Source organism: Glarea lozoyensis (assembly GCF_000409485.1).
Source record: "Glarea lozoyensis ATCC 20868 chromosome Unknown GLAREA12, whole genome shotgun sequence".
Taxonomy (NCBI): Eukaryota; Fungi; Ascomycota; class Leotiomycetes; order Helotiales; family Helotiaceae; genus Glarea; species Glarea lozoyensis.
Genome location: NW_007360986.1, coordinates 1160505 through 1181547, shown reverse-complemented (window position 1 = coordinate 1181547; position 21043 = coordinate 1160505). Strand labels below are relative to the sequence as shown.

The 21043-nt window shown below is 48.0% G+C and overlaps 6 protein-coding genes across 6 annotated transcripts; 4 read left to right on the top strand and 2 right to left on the bottom strand.

Moving 5' to 3' along the window:
• Positions 1 to 45: 45 nt before the first annotated feature.
• GLAREA_10818 (uncharacterized protein) lies at positions 46 to 711 on the bottom strand (the record flags this gene model as incomplete). The annotated part of the gene is made up of 1 exon (XM_008079918.1): positions 46 to 711. One exon carries the CDS (start codon positions 709 to 711, stop codon positions 46 to 48), a length of 666 nt encoding a protein of 221 aa, XP_008078109.1.
• Positions 712 to 1440: 729 nt separating this feature from the next.
• On the top strand, positions 1441 to 1980 carry GLAREA_10817 (uncharacterized protein; the record flags this gene model as incomplete). The annotated part of the gene is made up of 1 exon (XM_008079917.1): positions 1441 to 1980. One exon carries the CDS (start codon positions 1441 to 1443, stop codon positions 1978 to 1980), a length of 540 nt encoding a protein of 179 aa, XP_008078108.1.
• Positions 1981 to 2958: 978 nt separating this feature from the next.
• On the bottom strand, positions 2959 to 4596 carry GLAREA_10816 (uncharacterized protein; the record flags this gene model as incomplete). The annotated part of the gene is made up of 1 exon (XM_008079916.1): positions 2959 to 4596. One exon carries the CDS (start codon positions 4594 to 4596, stop codon positions 2959 to 2961), a length of 1638 nt encoding a protein of 545 aa, XP_008078107.1.
• Positions 4597 to 5866: 1270 nt separating this feature from the next.
• On the top strand, positions 5867 to 6646 carry GLAREA_10815 (uncharacterized protein; the record flags this gene model as incomplete). The annotated part of the gene is made up of 1 exon (XM_008079915.1): positions 5867 to 6646. The coding sequence occupies one exon, from the start codon at positions 5867 to 5869 to the stop codon at positions 6644 to 6646; it is 780 nt and encodes a 259-aa protein (XP_008078106.1).
• Positions 6647 to 10539: 3893 nt separating this feature from the next.
• Positions 10540 to 12610, top strand: GLAREA_10814 (uncharacterized protein; the record flags this gene model as incomplete). The annotated part of the gene is made up of 2 exons (XM_008079914.1): positions 10540 to 12108; positions 12158 to 12610. The coding sequence occupies 2 exons, from the start codon at positions 10540 to 10542 to the stop codon at positions 12608 to 12610; spliced, it is 2022 nt and encodes a 673-aa protein (XP_008078105.1).
• A 5424-nt stretch (positions 12611 to 18034) lies between these two features.
• Positions 18035 to 20432, top strand: GLAREA_10813 (FYVE/PHD zinc finger; the record flags this gene model as incomplete). Its single annotated transcript, XM_008079913.1, has 4 exons — positions 18035 to 18060; positions 18119 to 19425; positions 19478 to 20198; positions 20249 to 20432. 4 exons carry the CDS (start codon positions 18035 to 18037, stop codon positions 20430 to 20432), a joined length of 2238 nt encoding a protein of 745 aa, XP_008078104.1.
• Positions 20433 to 21043: the final 611 nt, after the last annotated feature.

The window sequence follows — 21043 nt, the reverse complement described above, 5'->3', positions numbered from 1 at the left end:
CTTGTCTGCGCGGCTTTTATTGTTCAACACGATCTGCGCTCGCGTCTAGTATTGCTGCTGAGCCAGTGGATTGCACCGTGTGTAGTCCTCAACTCCATCCATTTCCTTAACCATCCGCACAAGGGACGATTCTTTTTTCTTGCTTCCCTTGTCGTCGCTGATGTTGCTTGTCGAGTCGCTTCCGGCTGCGGATGCGTCCGTGGGAGCGTCGTTCTCCTTTTTTCTTAGTATGTGTAGTCCCACCACTCTCCACAGCGAGGGTCCCTTCTGCTTAATTGTCTTCTCTGGATCTTCTATCATTCCTAGGGCAGATTCACGAGCAGATGCCGAAAGCCACTTCCAAATTCGGCTGGCCCTGCCGGGGGAGCTTTCATCGAGTAACTCCTGTCCAATAGATATGGGTGTTGCAGTTATTACGATGTGAGAAGGAAGATCTGCTGGGACCGCGGGTGCCATATCTGCGCCGTTGCCATCTCCTGCCAAATCGTCAGCTTTAGTGGCCATTTCACGGTCGGCGCCGTTAGGTGCCCGTGATTCCAACTTACTAGGTGATTGTGTGTTATCTCGAGCATCTACGTTCAATGCTTCTTGGAGTCTTTTGTGTGAAATCATGAATGGCGCATCTCTTGGGGCTCGTTCTTTGCCTTTGTGGCTGGATGGACGTTCCTTGAGGCCTATGGGGGAATCGAGGGTAATATCTCTGCCAGGCATGGTGGATTGAATGATGTTAGATTTCTGAGAGCTGTGAGAGTTACGATTGTTTTAAAAAGACTTGAGATCACTGTGTTGATGGGAGGGATGAAAGCATTAACGAAGTTGCGGACATCATTTTTTATATTTTTTCGTTGTGATACGCGTTTTAGCGTGTTGAGCCAGTTCTGTCGTAATATCACAATGGAAGAGGCACTTTGTGGGTCTTACTAGCCATATGAATGTCTATTTTTTTGGTTTGGGATTGGATGATTCTAGGACTAATGGGTAGTTCCCGTGGCTGACCTCGAATCTGCCAATCAGAGATGCTCATTCTCAGAATTGGTCGACTTTCTACGTCGACCGTCCGTGATCTCAAAAGATTGATACGGAAATCATAGTCGGTTTTCGCAGCCTTCTGTGGGTTCTGTCTAGTGTGTCTGAAGTGGTCGTCGTGATCACCAGCACATCTCATAAATAGCAACTCGTCGACGCAACACAGAGTTTCTTCTCCCCCCCTTCGCTCTTTGGATAACGTTCAGCGTTCGACACCACGGAGAACATTCATACCCAGCAATTTTAACTCAAGACAGTTATTCAACGTCATTGAAATCAGTAAGTTTGTGTCCCCACCTCCTGAACAACGTCAACGTCTCTTTTCAAAAGATCTTTTCAAAAGAGGCGTTGAACATTGTGCTTCCATTCGCGTCAAAGACAACACATATTAATCATCATCTAGAATCCGCTACGATGCCTGTCGTTAAGAAAGAGATCCCCGTTAAGGAGGAGGTCACCATCAAGAAAGAGCCATCTCCAGAGCTCGGATACTATGCCTTCTTTGACAACAACACCGGCATCAAGGAGGAGGTCGCCAGTAAGGAGGAGGTAACCATCAAGAAGGAGCCTTCCCCAGAGCCCGAATACCACACCTTCAACGCCGGCCCCCCCACCATCGAGGAGGAACCAACCACCCCCATCAAGCGAGAGCCCTCCACCGACCGCGAATCCTCCACCGACTCCGAGGCCAGCACCATCATCCTCCCGCCCACCGACAAGAAATCCCGCTTCCCATCCCCCGGCCCCTTCAAGATCACCAAGACCTTGACCAAAACCAGAGTCACCTCATACAAGAATGACGAGCTGGTCGAGAGCATCGAGAAGGACGGGTACGACGACTACAAAATCGGTACCTTCCGATTCATCCAAACCCGCACTGTTCTTCGCAGGTATCCATGCGGCGCCGTCATCGTCAAGAAACACGCGCGATTTGCTAAGCTCACTCACTATTAGATCTGGTAGGTCATCTTCCTTCTTTTTTGTTTGTACTAGGTTGCTGACTTGAGTATCAGGCAAGGACCCAGAAACGGTTCAAATACATTGGCGCGGTGTTTTAAGGATTTGGATTCGTTTGATTATTGGGTATACCCTCGCTGGATAGATGGACATGTGTATTATAGGGCTATAATACAAATACAATGGCTTTAAACATTTATTACTTGTGCTTGTTTTCATTTGTGATGATGTGATATGCTTGGCTGGATGTGACTGCTATCCATAATGTCGACTGCGAGGTGTGAATATTGAGGTTGGGGTTTATGACCTCATTTCGCAAATTTTTAAGACGGTATGTGCTGATCACCGCTCCGGAACAGAGGGTATGTTATTGCGTCTCTTGAGGTGCGAGTGTAAGGTTACTCGCACCTTCTACACACCTAACGGAGCTTGAGCACTGTCAACGGTGGATAAGGTACATGGCAGTCAAACACCTTTCGGCACAATTGCATGTTTCGTCAAGTCTACTAAGCGAAGTGTTCCAGGTGTGAATTGAATTGACTTTATGTTGATATTGTAGAGACTAGATTGAGAAATTATTGACAGGTTATGCCCGATCATGTTGTACACCATGAAGGCTTATGTTGTTGTACGGCTGTTTAGTGTATTATCACTGTACTTGACATTCCATTCTCAAGTTACCATCTTTGTATCAACTTAATCATGAGCTCCAAGTTTCAATCGCTACAAAAAGGGGGAAATCTGTTATTGTTTTCTAAAGTTTATATTTTTTGGTTTGTAATTTTCTACAATAGAAAATCAAAGGACACCGCCGGTATATGCCCAAAAGAAAAAGGAAATCTATCTACTGTGTCCATCAAGGGACTTTGCGGTATTCAACCACTTGGTTGAATACCTGTATCTTACCTCTATTACTTACCACTACGTCTTACTTCTCATATATCCCATCTCTCATTCACCTACCTCTAAAATCCATCATGGTCGCGCCGGCATTTTCTTCGCCCTCTTCGTCGGTGTTTCTTCCAGCTCATCCTCCGAATCCGAATCAATCACGATAACCTCGGGCGCCTTGCGCTTTCGGGTTCGGGTTCGGGGTTGAAGTCCAATACTCGCGATCTCCTCCTCTAATGTTAACTTGACCGGTGCCATAACCCACCGCTCTGCGGCCTTGGTCTTGCGTGGTTGAGCAGCGGAAGCTGTGTGGTCGGAGGCTCTAGTTTCGGAGGCTCTGCGCTTTCTTGGAGCTGGTGGAGGCGAGTTGGATGCTTGTCGTCTTGGGGATGGCGTAGAGAGAGCTGGGTGCTCGACCACGATGGTGGAAGGCTTGAGCTTCTTTGGAGAGGGTGGTGTTGGTGATTCGGATGCCTTTCGCTTTTGGAATGTCGATGATGAAGCTGTGAGATCTGTCATACGTTGAGCGACTTGTTTCTCGACTTCCTTCGGGATAACACCGTCGAGTCTCTGAGACTGGCTCGATGATTGGGTTGTAGCGTGAGGAACCGCGGAAGGTGCGTTCGAGGTCGAGGGCTTCGGCTGAGCGAAGGCCTTAGCAACCGCTGGGCGTCGTGCCAATGTATCTCGATCAGCTGAGGAAATCTTCTTCTTGGATGAGGAAGAAGCGTACTGCATTGGAACGGATCCCGGGTACGCAGAGTTTCGTGCCATGTTGGCATTGTTGGTGACTGCCAATTTCCTCAGGTCAGTCTCATGAGAATTATAAGCTGCATCTCGGAATCCGGTAGCCCGATTTACGGGGCCAGCATTTGCCTTCTTTCTCTGGTTGCCTTCCCTTCCCTTCCAGTTCTGCAGTTCCAAGGCAGCATTTGGATGCACTTGAGCGTACGCTTGGTGAAGTGGTGCATTTCTCTTACCTTTTGGAACTTCCCAAGGGTCAAGAGCATATACGTCTGGATGAACAGAACCTGTTGATGGAGCAAGAGGTTGTGGAAATCTCTGAGAGCTTCTTGATTGCTCAACGAAGGGATCAGCCTGGACCGGACCACGAACTGGATGAGGCATTGGATTAGTAGGTCTACGAAAGACTGTGTCAAGGCTGAAAGACGGACTTTCTGGGTCTGGATATGTATAGACTTCAGAAGGCGAGAGAGCTAATTCCTCGGGGTATTGCTCGTTCTCCGTGGAGAGCTCGTCAAAACCTCTGTTGAATCCGGTGAAAAGCGCTGAAGGATCAAATGCTCCACTAGTAGAAGTGTAATACACATTTGGCTCTCCAACAAACGGAAGATGTTTGTCCACTGGTGCGAAACTGGAATAATTGTCCTCGAAAAGCTTGTGGGAGAGCCTTGGGTGATCTAGCTTCTTCGCCGGCGTAACAGGGGAACTTTCTGGTGAGAGTAAGCTGGGGTCGAAAAGGGACGAGAGAGAACTCATTGATGGTGAGCGCTCTGTGCGACGTTGCTCATCTTGTGCAGCAAGATCCTCTGGCCCACTCGTCAATCCTCCAACCTCGTTAGCGAAATATTCTTCAAAGGCTTCATCTATACTAACGAGTGTTTCTTCGGAAGTTTTCATGCCATCTGTTGTCTCTTGGGTTTGTACTTGGAATGAACTTGGGTACAATCCTCTGGGGACATTGGTGGATGTTCCTGCCATTCTGTGTATGTAGAATGTATCGAATGCTTCTTGGTGATAAGGTATCGAATGTCTGTTGGTGATAATCAGAATTGTTTAGCAGGAGTGATTGCTTGTTGAATAATTGAAGTAAGAGAGTGAGCCATCTTATGGATCTTTTGGAAGCCTGTACAGGAAGCTCTCATTTCAATATGAACAATGTCACATTCCGATTCTCCAATATCATTGTTCAGCCTTTTGTTCTACTGTCGCCCTGTTCTAAACTCTTCCATCTTTGTCCTATCGCTCATTCGTGTAGGTAGGTCATTGACAACAAAGAGGATTGGATGAGAGGGTAGAATGGTCAAGTACTTCTGAATGAAGTTGAAAACCATTGTTTTGGAGGTACTGGATGTGGCGGCAGGAATGTTGAGGTGGTGGATGAATCTGAGATGAGCGGATAGCGAAACAAATCATTTGCCATCCACTTCACTCTTATGCGTAGCTAAATGTATATTGAAAGTATTTACTGCTTTATTGACGAGAATGGACAGCTGTTAAGCATGTGCCTCGCTAGTATCGACACGTTGATGTTACAGTTTCGGATACTACGGTACTACCACTGAAGTCGTCTGCTGAAGTCCATCTCAGCCAAGAAACCATTTACTGAGAATTTCGCAAAAGGACAAATGTTTGTAAGAATCATTATTCAAAATAGAGGCACATTCAAAATCAGAGATGAGAAATGTTGAAAGGACACCCACGTGACTTGATACCACTTCAATTCCACATCACGTGAATGACGTAGCTTGAGGGTTCCCAAATTGGAATGTTTTGTTTGCATCTGCCTGCGACTGTACACCAGTCACCTCACAACAGACATCCACGATACGTGACGGACAGAGAGATACCAATACATCTTGAATCACTTTAAGTGTGACTCTCGAAAAGCATTCATCCCGTCTTTGTCAAATCGAGGACCAATTCACGTTCCCAAAACGCTCACGCGCAACAAAGAGATTACAAGTACGAAGTATCACGAACTAGGAGCCGCCACGCAAGATCCTTTTAGCCCCCGCTAACCACCACCGACCCCCAGAGAGTCGAGAGTCAAGAGTCAAGATTATATCTTTCAAAGTCGTATCATTTCGCACATATCACGACTCATTACAAATCTCAAAACCAACATTCCTCGCTCATACGAAACATCGTTAGCCCTAATCGGGGAATTTCTTGCCGTCTTGGACGATTATCGCACTACCAGACCCAGGATCCATATCCTCTCCACATCAACATCCACCGCAATTTAATCATGTCGGGCATTCCGGTTTACACTTCGTCTCCCATCAATACCGCACAGAAGCCGTCTGCAGTTACCCCACAGACAAAAGGACTACCGGCGTCTCAAGCTTCAGATGGATCATACACTTCGAGACCTGCGCCTTCTACTACGACGTTGACATCATCAACTTCATACCCGCCAACGCAACCAGGCGCGCCAGCGACTCCTGCACCTACCGGAGCCGCGACGCAAAGATACGCCCCGTTACACCCAACGCCAACCACCAAGAATGATACAGACAATGGCCCTCCTCCACCACAGCCAGGCGCGGCGCCAACCATGAGTAATATCCCTCCTCCTCCAAAGGCTGGTGAGAAGTACAATCCTCCTCAGCAGACATCAGCACCTAAAGCATCCGGACTGATGCCTCAGTCATATCCTCCACAGATGGGTATACCTCCTCCTACGACAGCATCGGGAGGGTATTCGCACAGTTCCACCTCTACGTCAAACGCTCCATCATCTGCTTACCCGGTTGCTTTGCCTTCGGCTGGCAACGACTCTGCTAGAAGAAGCCTGGAGCATCCTCCAGGCTATCATCAGAATGTGTATGCATCAGATCTTACAAGCGAACAGAGACGGGCAATGGAGTTTAACAACGACAATACTTCTCGGGCCAGTGCCGAGAAAACGGGCGGTGACGAGAGCGAGGGCGTATGGAATACACTGGGTAAGATGGCCCAACAGGCCGGTGCTAAGCTAGCGGAGACAGAAGCGGGAATCTGGCGATCGATCAATAAGGAGAAATAAGAAGCATCCTTCTGTCTTCTAGAAAGAAAGACCAGACGGTCAGAGCACATCGGTTTGTAAGTTGAACGAAGTAAACGAGAAATTCGGACTACTTTACTGGCTAAGTGAAGACTAAAGAAATATCTCAAGGGTGAGAAACCCGAAATAGATTCAGCTTTCCCTGTTCAGAGGAAATTGAAAAGTTTCCACAGCCAACAGATGTTGGTGGTACCTCCTGATTTCTTTTTGCATGAATATCGGCCATGCTTTGAGCTAGGTTGAGCTGAGGCTCGCGTCATTGAAGAAACATGATTCAAGATGAGATGATAAGATCCTCGCGTGTGATTGCGATTACACGGTTGATGCCAGCTACAACAAGAAGATCCCCCGGCCGCGTGGACGTTGATGGCCACTTTGTGTTGAGCCAAACCAATCCCGTTGGCATAAGGCGGTGATATTAGTTCTATTAATGATCGCGAAGGCCTGCTTTGGGCAATTCCAACCTCTCGATTGAGAGTCGTTGTTCATGCGCGGCTGCCAGGGCAGCAGGGAGAGCAAGGTCAGCCCAGCTAAGCGAGCCTCGCCCCCCGCACGAGAGTGTCTTCTTTGCAGGAGACGGCGAGCATCTGCTCTAGAACGTGGTCATGTGGGGTCGTGGAAGGATTTTTAGCATTGAGAACATCGACGAGTTTGTACCCCATGGCTACCAAAGTTCGAAAACCTGCAAGTGCGAGGCTCACGCTATGATTGTTTGGTTCTAATTTCATCTCAATTTGCAATTTCATGTCCACTGCTACAAGGAGCTTGTTTGACGACGTCCGAACTCTCACTTGCCCGCCCGTCCCAGATGGGCCGGTCCACCATCTGCTGCAGCCTGACCGCGTCCAAAAATAGGCTCAACCACAAACCTGGGAGCGTGGAAAAGGCGTGTGCTTGAGTCCCGTGTAACCGTATTTCGCGGAAGTGCCACGGCGCAGAGTGCAGAGTGCAGCGTGCAGTCGCGTGGAGAGCATAGTGGAGGACTGCTTTGGGCAGTAGGATCGCTGGAAATTGTGAGATGTGTTTGATTGTAGAGCAAGTGTCAGAGGCAGAGTGTTCGTAGCTGCAAGCGAGAGGTTAAATGTGTACATGTTCGCAAGTGCATCAAACATGGAGGTTGTACGCAAGTACTTGACCAGGTGCCATGGAGCCATCCAGACGGTCCGTACAATTTGTGATGTGGTGAGCAGTGAGCAGTGAGCACTCGGTAAGGGCAGAAGGGTGTAGAGGGGGGAGAAGTGGGGCAGCCACCGTGGCAAGTTGATCGAAATTGGCAGGGGAACGACGCAGCACCAAGGCGATTACCCGAGAGTGACCTGACGTCGATGAATAATGATGTTTTGATACTCCGTTTTGTTCTTCTAGCCGGAATTATGTTTCTGGAAAAGAGACTCTGCAGTGGGCTAGCAGGTCGTCGAACGTCCGTGGGTGATTCCATTAATAGCATCGGGAGAGTAGATGCAATTTGGAATGGGATGTTTGCACAGTTCTCGATGTCCCCATCTCTCTGTACCTCTCAGCCTTTGCATTAGGAGGGGTAAAAGGGTGGCTTGACAGCCACCGTTCAGCGTGGTGGAAGCGAGTCTGGCAGCCTGGAATCGCTATTCAGGGCTGGACTGGTTGAGGGTAGGAGGGACTGCTGAGCCTGATAGAGCTGTTGCAATGCTTTTTTGGTGCACTGTGGACGCTGTACGACCCGTCGACTCGCTTCGTACGTCTTGTCTGAGTCCTCTCAGAGTCTATTTCCCAAACAGTGCCGCTCAGGGTGCCATCGGCCAGGGCCACATCCACACCTTCTCGAATGCCAAGTGCTTCTTTCGTGCTTCTACGGAGCTCACCTTTTCTCCGACGCGGCGACCCCCCGAGCACACCTGTGCTATTCGTCCGGCCATGTGGGACTTGTGAGCAGCACTGCAGAGGTGGTGTGTTGGTGGTGGTCACGGCCAACCTTGCTGGGTTTCGACTGCATTGTTTCAGAAGCACGCTTCTTGAAACTCCTCGCTAAGACCCCCAACCCCCTCGCCAAACCCACCCAACGTCGGCTGCCGCCAAAGAACGACCGACCTCACTCGTTGCGACTGCCAACGTGAAACTTTCGCTGCAAATATCCCCCCCAGCTTTCCAAGACCTGCATACCCAACATTGCAGAGGCAGCAAAAGAATCCTTCAAGACGCGCCAAGTTATGTGCTTCAGGCGACGCAAGAGGTGCCGGTAGAGCTACGACAGCTGGCGAGAGAGCTCCAAAGCTTACCTCCTCTCCACGTCGCCCAGGATATCCGTTTCTGTTGCCACAGATGCCGTCAACTCTGCGCCAGCAGACTCGTCCCCACCGCTTCGATATTAGGGCTGATATGCCTTGTTGTCCATGTCGCAACTGGCGGGGAGAGCCCCGGACCTTGACCGTGTAGAAGATCCTCAAACAGCTCCAGATCTTGCGACCAAACGCGATCCCTGATCGACGACCTCACTGGTCAACACCGGCCCTCGAAGTCACCGACGTTCCCAGTTCCTTGCCAGCCCTATTGGCTACACAGTATTCAGGCTGCTTATTCATTTTCAGCGAGTCCAAGACGTTACAAGAGTCCTTGCTTGAACTGTCCGTGGTCCGCGAGGGCCAAGGACAGATCGTAAGTGGTTTCTCGTTGTTCTTGATGTGCGGGCTGCTCGTAGATGAATCATATACTCCCTCGACAGTAATACTAAGCCTGGCTTATCACACCAGCTAAGCATTCGGCATGGACTGGTTGCGGTGTAAGAGAGTCGTCAGCCACCGCATCCAGCAGAGGTAATCGCTGTCGTACCATGCTATCCGGTCTGCTTGGAGACAAAACCGCTGGATGAAGATGCGCCCGTCTTCATCGACCGAGGAACCCGATCATGAACCCCCCCGCTCGCTGGTTTCGACATCTACACATCTGCACACTGACTCCAGCTGCACAACCCTCTTCACCCCTAGTCAGCCAAGACCGCTTCTACCAAGCGTCTGTCCTGACCTCACCACACCAGTTTTGTGCGGTTTGGCTTGTGTCAGGGTTAGTGAACATGGGTTGTCGAGTGACATCCCGAACCCGGACAGGGCTGTTAACGAAGGTCCTTTCTCTCTCTTATACCTCTAGGGTGTCTGCACTGCCCCTCTTCCACCTTTTCGCGTCGTCCCAATCGCAACTCTTCCTAATCGATCTAGCTAGTCACTCCTTTACGGTCATTTAATTTAACTTTCTTCTGCTCTATATACTGGGAGCTGGCTCTCATCTACATCAAGCCAGGTTGCGCCGATCCCCAAACGAGCTTGTTTCTATACTTTTGCATAGTCCATCTCACAACACTCATTTCCGCTACCACCGGTCGACTGATCTATTATTCTATTACCACATCCTCATCGCGAGGCATCGCTGTCCAATCTCGTCTAACGGGTACACCACACGAGAAATTCTACGCATTCCTTACCTCCCGGCAAGCGTCAGATCAGTATATCATATCGACCTGTACATCCTTCGATCTTAATACGTCTGGTATGCTACACATTCTTTTTATTCTTCACAAAGATATCGAATCCTAGTGAGTGGAGGAAATCCCCGTTCTATGTTCTTGCATCCTCGTCACTTCCCCGTAAGACTTGTCATTTGCTGACGACGAGTTTGGGTTCAAGGTCGAACTTTAAACAGTATACGTGAGGCATTCTAGTAATGGAGAACACAAATCAAGCGCAGCTGTAAGAAACCCTTCCCAGCGCCATATAGATAACTACGACTCACACATCTGCTATAGGCGCCAGCAAATACAAACACCCTCCTTTCAATTCAACCCAAATAACAAGTTCAGAAGAGACTACCCACCTAGGTCTTTTCCTTCAGTAACTATGAATCCCAACGAGATGTCGATGAAGACGGAACCAGTTGGGCTAGGAATGTGGTCTTCACCAACACCACCAGTAACACGGCCTCGGCCTGCGACAATACACGAGTCGGCTTTTCCACTCAACTACTGTATGCCGGAAGAGTATGGGCAGCTACCAGCTTGGGATTCATCGACCATGCCCACAGAATCACTTCATGATGGATTACCTCAGGCCTTCCCAGTACAACAAGACTTCTACCCACCTACTACTAGCTGCGGAGAAAGTAAGTTCCTCTGGAACGGAAGGGATGAAATTGAGCAGAATTATCATCTGACTGGCAATCCAGATGGTTGGCAAAGTAAGCCTTGTGAGGAATCACTTGAGCTTCACAACTTCGACACAGATATGAGAGATATGAATATGGGCCAGGCTTTTTCAACCGACGAAGCGGCGCCCATTCTCGACTTGCGATATGCTGGACCTGGATTAGACAGTGACCGACTTAGCTTGGATCAATCATACAGTTCTCGCCGTATGTCTGGGTCGTCTTTTACCATGTCGACAACTGGCGCCCTCTCCGAAATGCCATCGTATGAGGACTTTTCAACAACTCTGTCAGAAGCACCATCTTTCTCTGACTACCCACCACCCTCAAACCGCAATTCTCTCATGTCATCAACTCAGTTGTCACCAGTTGCATCCCCGAGAATGACACCCCAACATCGCTCAGAACTAGTACGAACACAAAGCAGAGGCAGGGCTTCTCCTTCACCACGACCAAGTATGCGATCAGCACCATATACCATGGACTCTACTCGTAGCAAAAGATGGTCTACGGGTTCCTACGCTCCTTTGCCTAACAGACGACCATCGCCATTTGTCTACCACCAGGGTCACGAGGTGTTTACACCACACCCACCACGCATGTCATCGAGACATTCTTCACCTACTCTACCCAATGCGCAATTGCCATTGAACATGACAAACCTTCAAACTCAACAGCACCCTTTCTTACTCACTAACAACACCGGATTTCACCGCAATTCGATGCTTCTACCTTCACACACCTTTCACGAGAACCCGCAACACAACCAATTTGAGAACCCACCACCACTACTTTCTCACGGCCTTTTCCGCATGTTGCAGTCTAACGCAGATCCTCACTCTTTACATTCACACTACACTGATTTATCCGACCCTCCAGATCTATATGCCTCTCTACACGAAGAGCAAGTGCCACCTCCACCGGAAGACATGAACCCATCCGACCCAGATCTCATCCCACACGAACAAGAACTCAGATTTGACGGCGATCTTTACACACCTCGTTGGGTCAGAGGTCACGGTAATAAGCGCGAAGGCTGGTGCGGAATCTGCAAGCCTGGACGATGGCTCGTACTCAAAAACTCCGCTTTCTGGTACGACAAGTCTTTCACGCATGGTATCAGTGCTGCGACCGGATCGCCATTCCAAGAACCACAAGAGACTCGACGAATGGACGGAAATCCAGACGTCTGGGAAGGACTCTGTGGAAGCTGCAACGAATGGGTCGCATTAGTTAGCAGCAAGAAGAAAGGCACAACATGGTTTCGACACGCCTACAAGGTATGATAACCATGCATTACATTCTAAGGATCTCGCTAATTTTGAATAGTGTCACACACACCCAAAGATCAAAGATGCACCTAAACGACGTCGCGAATCTTCGCACACGCGTGCTCTTGGCGCTTCCCAGATGGCTAAGCCCAAACTTGAGAATGCTCCTCCAATGCCTTCGACTCCTCAGATGACACCCTCATCCTCAGTGGTCAACACTCCTATGCCGCAGACACCAATGCCGCCTACATCAGTTGGCGGCATGGTCACTGATCGCTCCATGATGGGATCCAGGGATGGCTACCACACCTTGCGAGAAAACATGAACATATCTCGGGATGGTGTCGGAAGTCGAGACGGAGGCATGGGAAGTCGGGATGGAAGCACTGGCGTCAAATACACACATGCACCACCAATGCCACCGATGTCGCAAGCGCAAATAAACCGAAAAGCCATTCTGAGCGCCAGCCCACTGGATGGGTTAGCGGGCGGCTTAGGAGGGATGATCTAACGACATCTCCTTTGTTACATTTCATTCTCTGTCCATCTTTACCACGCCGCTTGAAGCTGTTCTTTCGTTTTTGTTTTTGGCTTGGTTAACGATGTCTATGATTACCACTCTCCTTCCTCTCACTCCTTGTCCTATCTCCTTAGTCAGTCAGCGTATCATTAGGAGGAGTCCGGAGACTTCGCCGGGGGGTTGGGGCATAGCGAATGGGGATTATCAGAGGTGGAAATTGGGAGAGCATAGATTGGCCACGTTCGTTTTCGTTGGCGATATGACTTATGAGCAGAGAGAGAACTCGATTGTAGGATCGAGGGGAGGGAAATGGTAGTGGCGGGAAAAGCAATTGTTTAATTGAGAGAGGGGAGTGCAGTATATAGTTTGATATGTTTAGGGGTCTAGGACAGAGTAGTTTCCTGTTCTAGAAGATTATTTATACCCTGGTGGAGGAGCGAGTAGATAGTTTGGATAATATGAAAAGTATTAAAACATTTTTAACTTCTCATCATTGTATTCAGTTGTGCATCTCACAAATCCAATACACTACTCAGATGCTATAATTAAACGCTCACCACTCTTTCTATCAACGTACTCAAACCTACCTCCTCCCCCCTAATCCCCCAATCTAATCTAATCACATAACACATCCCATCACAACATCACAATCTTATCAGATCCCTCACACGCACGCACACGCACCCAAAACCCGAGTCCACCGTTTTGTTTCCCGAACCCCCAAATGTTTCCTCTCGTGCAACGTCCACTCCACCGCACAGACTTCCTGGTCGCTGGCTGGCAATCCAAAACGGCCACGCCGCACACACCGCACCCATCTGAACTTTGTGTTACGAATTGGATCGAGGTTGGCTTGCGAATGATGAATGGGCTTTTTACGTGGAAGATGCTGGGGCTGTTGTGGCGGGATTGCCACTTTGTTAATATGTACGAAGGATAGGTGGAAGACGCGTATAGTGTAGGGTTTTAGGGGTCGGGGGTATATTAGGCGGCGTGTTATTGGTATTGGGGGTGTATGTCAAGAGGCGAGGGGGCGTGACGAGGCGGATTTGAGGTTAGGAGCGGAGGTTAGGATAGCATGTGTAGTTCAATTTGGGCGGATTGCTAATAGTACCAAGGAAAGCAGATCTGATGAACAGCATCAACGATCGCAAGACATTTCAAAAACAAGTTACCAAAACCTACATCCTAACCATGCAGTTTGATGCACAAAGTCTATTTCAACCACTACCCTCACTCTCCGGACGTAATTAGTTAAAGTTACAAACAAGCCCAACGATCTGCTCTTTGGGAAGTTTGATCAGATAGTCCGAGCTTAGTCGAGGTTTATTTTTTGTTTTTTCAACCAGAATTACGCAGGCTTGGTAGAGTATCCGAGACAAACATGCAGAGGGGATCCGGATGGGTTGGTATTCGGTATTCAGATAGGATCTTGGAGAAGTGTATCAAACGTCTCCGTTTTCCTAGAGTGGGCGCCGCACGTCCGGTGGGTTTGAAGTTTGAAGTTGGGAGTTGGATACTCGATGAACTGTTCTTGACTACGATGTCCATGTTAACAGCGAGGTATCTTGACTCGTACGAAAGTCGGTGACTAAACAACTATCACTTAACAACGAATACCCTGTAACCTACACACTAAGCCACTTCATAGTCATAAGATGTCCTCTTAAGATGTGACAACGTTAAATCTTAACCGATTAACGTTGCGACGTGTCGACGAGTGGCTGAATCGTTCTAGACCGGGCCGCCTGAGCACACATCCATCCCTCGATGACGCAGAGTCTGGCAGTTTCGTTCGCACAGACAAAGGTGGATGGAGGAGGACGATCATGTGTGCTACGCTGGTCACTTTGACAAATACCCACGTTACAGCTTTGCGAGAATCCTAATACTCGCGCGCGCTTCTTTTTGGGGATCTCGAGGTCTTGACGCCGAGGGATCTCTCGGATGCCGGGTGTGATGGTCGTGATTTTTGAGCAGGTATGATGTTCGGTGCCTCTGCTCCTCTCTCGTTTCAGCACGCGCATCATACGGTTGCTATGTGCGAGGGTCACGCTGGAGATGGTGAGCAAAATAAGTTTCGCGAGAAAGGCTATTTGGATTAAACAATGAGTCGAATCCGGGATTCTGTTTGAGTTATATTTTTGCTTATGTGTGCCTTGAGGTTGAAAATGAGGCTTTTGGAGACGGGAATCGGGACTTTATGTGCATAAGATCCTGTACTCTCGGGCTGCTTAATCCGTAAACTGTCGATGAAGCCGCAGTTGGGTCGTGGGAATAGGATTCCTTCCGTACCGTACTGCGGGGGAAATTTGAATCCTTTTCGAGATCGATGGGTAGGATTCTGAGATCTCTTGAAGGCTGCGAAAGGATCGATGAGGGTATTGAAGAAAGGGGCCAAGAGGAGGAGTCCGGACACACTCGGGCCGAGAGATCTTGAATGATGCACATGTGGTCGTCGCTCATCTCTGTACGAATCTTCTGTAGCTTGTTATTGACCGATGATATTTAGTGGGATCAAATAATAGTGAATAAGTGATGTCGAAGAAAAGTTTCATAAAAGTCATCAAATATGTACGAGCGAGCTGTGGTTGGGTTGTGGATTAATAATTCGCAAAAGGCATGGATTTTGAAACAACGAATCGCATCAGCTATTCATGATAATGATTGAGAGCCAATTAATTGCTTTTGTTAACATTAAAACTCTAATAGTGAGGCAATATGCTAATGTCTTTTCCGTCGCGATACTATCAAGTTGAGTAAAGTTTAATCGGTTCCCCTGACTTTAGCGGCCAACCAAGGCTTAAGGACATGTACGAAATATACTAAAGATAGGGGTCTTGACGCTTTTGGGAATGAGTGGTTATCAGAAGCGCGAATAGATGCACAATCAAATAAAGTATTAAATGATTTGCTTAGACAAAGTTGGAATAATTCTGGCGTGCCGTTGTCCGGCTGAAGATAGGAGTATATGTGCCGCTGCGGTGCGGGATGTTTCTTCGTCGAGATGCAGCCGATGATGGGTAGATTATCATTCGCTAGAGGCCGATTTGCATGAAGCTTGCCGTTGGCTCTGATAGGTACGCAAAGAGGCATTCATTGGTTATTGTGATCGATCAAGGATGATTGTCGGATAGTAAAGCTGCAGGTTTGCGAAACTTTTCATAACCACCATTCGATTTCCATGACTTTGAGCCGTCTCTGACGCAATCTTTGTCGTGTTGGTTTCCGTCCAGAAAGACCAAGGAATTTTGTTGAAAGGTAAGAAGGAATGAAAAGATCAGTCAAAAGGAAGTTAATGATAGGTGGATCATTTTGATGTTTCTGAAAATTGATATCAAGAAGGAGTTTCCCAGAAGATTTGATTGGTTTTTTTCAGATTTGTAAACCTGTTGGATGTTCTTTTTCGGGCCAGAGCGTCGGTGATGCATCTGGAATTTCCACATACAGGACAAATAATTGGCTCTAGTTCGAGCAGCTGGACCTCCAGGACGGATTAAAAGTCAATGAGAAATTACAATATGCGGATGGAAACCGAGCGAGTCCAACAAAGACGGAGATTGTGCTGAGTGATATGAATGCTGACCGCCTTGGGCTTGGACCTGAATCCGCCTTGTGGATCTCGTGCAGTCACCATTCAGCCAAGAGGATTGGAGCTGTCTCTGTTTAACGAGGGAGCTCGTTGGGAAGGTGTATGCAGGTCCCACGAGATCAGACTTTGGTGCAGAAAATCCCAGAGCCAACTGCAGTATTGTGCTTCAGCTGATCTTGTGTTACTCCTATCTTTCAACGCTTGTTCCGGAAATAGGAGAGAGATTATTGGGAAAGATGGCGGACGACTGGCGAGATGTGGTAGATATAATGTCCTTTCATTCATGCGAAGACCACACGCAGGTAAAAGGCCAGCGGGGAAGTTCAGCGCTTGGAGAGCCTCGAAGTCTGGATTTGTAGGCCTAAAGTGGCTTGGTACCGTGGCAGAATTGTTAGTATGGGAATTCGCTGCACTCTAATAAATGCACTGTCAGTGCCCTGATAGAGCAACCGTGGATTGTTTCCGGTGCTTTACATCAGCCTGTATTATTTGTGCTTCCGCACGGCACCCAAGAAAAGTAATTCTTACTTTGTGTCTTGCTATTGGTTCTAAATCATAATTATCAAGTGGCTTTTTGCTCCGTCTTATCATTATCTTTTGCTCTCTTAAAAGTCCAAGGCAGCCTCCATGGGACCTACATACTTGTATCGCCAAATTACCTGCAACTAGATCATGACAGTGTCAAACTCACCAATACTATCATAGCACTAATCCGCTGCACTCGGGTACCATCCTGGATGGGAAGCCCAAAGTACTCCGTATCGTCAGCAGCCGCACGCCGCGCCTCACTACGACTGGCTCTAAACGGCTCTATCCTTAGGGGACTTTGGCTCTACGAGCTTTGATCTAACCAACGCCGACTCCAGACTGGCTGTCATCCGGGTGAACAAGCCAGAATTCGAGTATTGCAGCTACTCGGAATTATTCATTTACTTCTGGAACGAAATATAGGGTTCAAGCTTCTTTTCGGCTCGTCTGCCAACCCCTCGTTGCCGTTGCCGTGGTCTGGTAAGACCTTCGACTCTCAACCGACACCCTCCCTTGAAATCGACATTCCACAACAAGTCACCCACATAATCATACAGTCACGGAGGGCTTACCGTAATTCTAATACTCCACGTCTAGCTCGAAATTTTGTTTCCGTGCGTTGCGTCTGTCGGGCCCCGGCTACCACTTTTTTCCACCCTGGCATCTTTTCTGTGTTGCTTCTTCATGTCATTGCCAGGAAGTGTTGCAACCTTGTGCCTTATTCAACAAATTTATCCGAGCCCACGCAAGAATTCTTAGCATTTGGAAAGGAGGGACTCGTTTGCAAGGGAGGAGGACAAGTTGTCTTTTGGCTTTGAAGTATCTCAAGCATAAGCATCAACCTCAAAGCATCTTGGTTTGTTTGCAGGCAGCTCCCGATAAATCTGACGACATCTTGCCCAGGCAGCTTCAACTGCAATTGATGCATAGCTAAGTGAACTTCCAAGTACGTCTAGTGCTATCCTATTGTGCAGGAGTGAATGCTGACCTCGACTGTGTCTACAGAACGAATCAATTCGGCTGAATGACATGATCTGAAAGTTGGATATCCTCCGGTCGAAACCCTCCGTTTACATTTGCAAACCTTGCCCTCGAGACACAATCGATACGACTCCACCCGAGTAAGACAATACAGTGCTGCAGGATCAACATCATATTATAGTTGTGTGATACCGTGGCGTGGATGGGGTTGAGGAACGTTACCGAAAGAAAAGTGTACACCAGCATCGTCTTCGGAGGGCCAACTTTTGCTTAGCGGCAATTATTTGGACATACACCAGCATCCAAAACTTGCTATGAGTTGGGATCAACAGGCATATAGGTATGTTACTTGGTAGTGGAAAGGAAATTTGCACAAGGGGGAAGCTTACCTACCATAGCTTTGGGAATCCAAACGCTCAACCACCCACGCCAACGAAGACCCCAACGTCTGGCCAATTCCCGAGTCCAACTTTCCATACACCACGGAATACTGCATCAAGCTTTGAGGAACGTAGTGGCTGGACACCTCAATTTGCTGAGGAGTACTCGGTCTTCAATTCCACTCCAGGACGCTTGACTAGTGAACAACACAATTCGTTTGTAGACGTATCAACGCCTCGATTACAGAATATAGCTCCCCACCAACGTCCATTGTCTATTGCACAAGATCTTGTTGCAGAGCTTGCATCGCATGTACATCATTTATCACCGAACCCAAACCTTCAATTACCTCCAGTGGATCCTTCCAATCAACTGCCATCGTCGCCCGGTCCCTATACAACTGAACATAATCGCTTCGATGATACACATAATCAGATCGTAACCCCGAGAAAGCCTAAGAAGCGGTTGGAAGAAGCCTTTTCTGGACAAACAGCCACTCCACCAGCAACTGCTTCGAAAGGTTCAAGAAGACTCGCCCCTAAATTACAGACCAGTACAATGCAGCATGAATCCCAGGACGGTCAGTATGGCACCCAGCACACGCCTACACAGTCGAATCTTTTGTCCTTCCCAACCACTACTGCGGATTTCTTCAATTACCCAATGTCCGCACCTGCAACAGCTCCCATATATGGCAACCAAAAGTCATTTTGGGAGCCTGACACTGATATGGGTGGTATGAGTATTGATTTTACAACTGAAGATGCAGCAATGTTTCTACCAGCGAATGGGAACCATAAAGCTAACAATTCGTTTGATTGGGGAAGGAGTAACCAAATATTTCAAGATACGGTGAACATGCCTCCTAGCCAACCAGAACAAAAGGTTACCACCAAGCGGCAGCGACCACTCGCTCCCAAAATTGCTGTTTCCCAAACTCATCTAGAAACCTCGACATCAATGGCACCTTTTGATTTCAACAGTATGTCGGCTTCTGAAGACGTTTACTCGGCTGGTCTTGATGCAGTTGATCCTGGGCTTCTGTTTAGTAGACGCCATACTACAATGCCTTCCGATTTCGAAGACGTATCTTTGCCTCCAACGAGACCCGTAACGAGCCATACTACCCGTCTTCAACCTTATCAGCACCAAACTCGGGAAGCTTCGAGGGACCAGGAAGAGTTACGACGGTCTTATAACTTGCGTGATGGCGGAGGAAATATGGATCGTTTCGAGAGAAGTATAATGAGTTCACCAGTCAAGGGCTCCGCGCGTCCAGGTTTGCACCGAAGCGTTAGCGAGTCCAGAGGTAAAAGGACGCAAGGTTAGCACGCAGACATAAGACTAAGTATTTTGCATATGCTAAATCCAAGCAGATCGTTCAAGACTTCGTACGGGACGTATATCACCAGTCAAACAACAACGTCCGCCTAATTTATCATCCATCCCCGAACAAAGCCCAAGATCTCGGACAGAGGTCCGCTTTACCATCGACCCTAATGGCCGAGCGAGAACAGAGACTGTCGTTATCCAGGAAGAAACAAGACGTAATCTAGTGCGAAAACCTACCATGCAGCAACGTTACGAACATCTTTCGGGAAACGAATCATCTTCAGATGACGAGCCAATCATAATTCCAAGTCGAAATAATTCCTTCGCTCTTCCATCGCAACCAAAAGGACCAAAGCTTGCCAGATTCGACACTTCTCAACGAAGCATGGACTCGAGGCGGCGAAGCACGGGAGGTTATAGTCATTCTGAATCCTCAAGTCAACAATCATTGCGGTTTGATAGTGCAGAAAGCGAGGCCGAAACGGTGGTCGACGAGGATGATGGTTCCGGGGATGCTACCTTGGAAATGAAGAAACTTTTAGAGAACCGCAAGCGAGCCCAGATGGTTCAATCTAGAACACCGCGGCATCATCGATACTCGACACAAAACCCTCGACGTGCTTCCCAATACGTTCCTTATAGCTCTTCAAATACCCCCACGACAGTCACAGATCCGGACGGGGCCACTCCTTCCAGCACAAGGAGTGGAACTACCAGATGTGTTTGCAATAATGTGGAAGGTGAGGGAGGATTTATGATTCAATGGTAGGTCTTGCTAATCTTCCCGGTACATTGCTTCGACTAACATAATACAGCGAATCCTGTGACAACTGGCTACACGGCGAATGTGTGAACATTGATCGCCGAAGCCTTCCTCCTGTCTATATCTGCGCATATTGCGCCAATACCCCCAATATGCGAGGGGGGAGACTCCGTGAGCCTGCTCGCAACCACGGATCTTCCCCTTTGGCTCATAAATCATTCCAATCATTCCATTGACAACAAGTCCGCAAGGAAGAAGGACAATATCAATATATACATGTCTCCTAAAATAGCCATATATGTTTGGTCTTTACCAAAATCACCACATCGAGCATAATTCACAGCAATCCCAGCATCTTCCCTATCTCGCCAACTTGACAAACTACAGGTTGGAGAGAATAGAAATCACATACACTTATCACTAAACAGTTTCCTTTGTCACGATACCCTTCTACTGTAGAGATAGCCGTATTTTGATGGCTTGATTCTTGCATAGCGTTTTTTTGTCTTGCAGTATCAATATCTGCAAAAAGTATACGTTTGGATACAATGATGTGGTGGGTAAGCAATAGCTAAAATGAATGAATATTTTATAAACATGGTATTAGTTCACTATCTGCCTTTCATGAAAATGCCAATTAACTAAATGCAAAAATGTATTGATAGACACACGTGATGTTGAGTGCAGCGTGTGAATGAGGAGGGATCGAACTGCAGGGAACTTGGAAATTCCTCCCTCGTTTCTGTGTGCATCCGAGATCGGAAGTGCGGGGCAGTCGAAGAACACAATATCTCTCAATTCCCCCAAACCCTCACATCAACCACAAGTCCAAAATCCAAAAACTTGA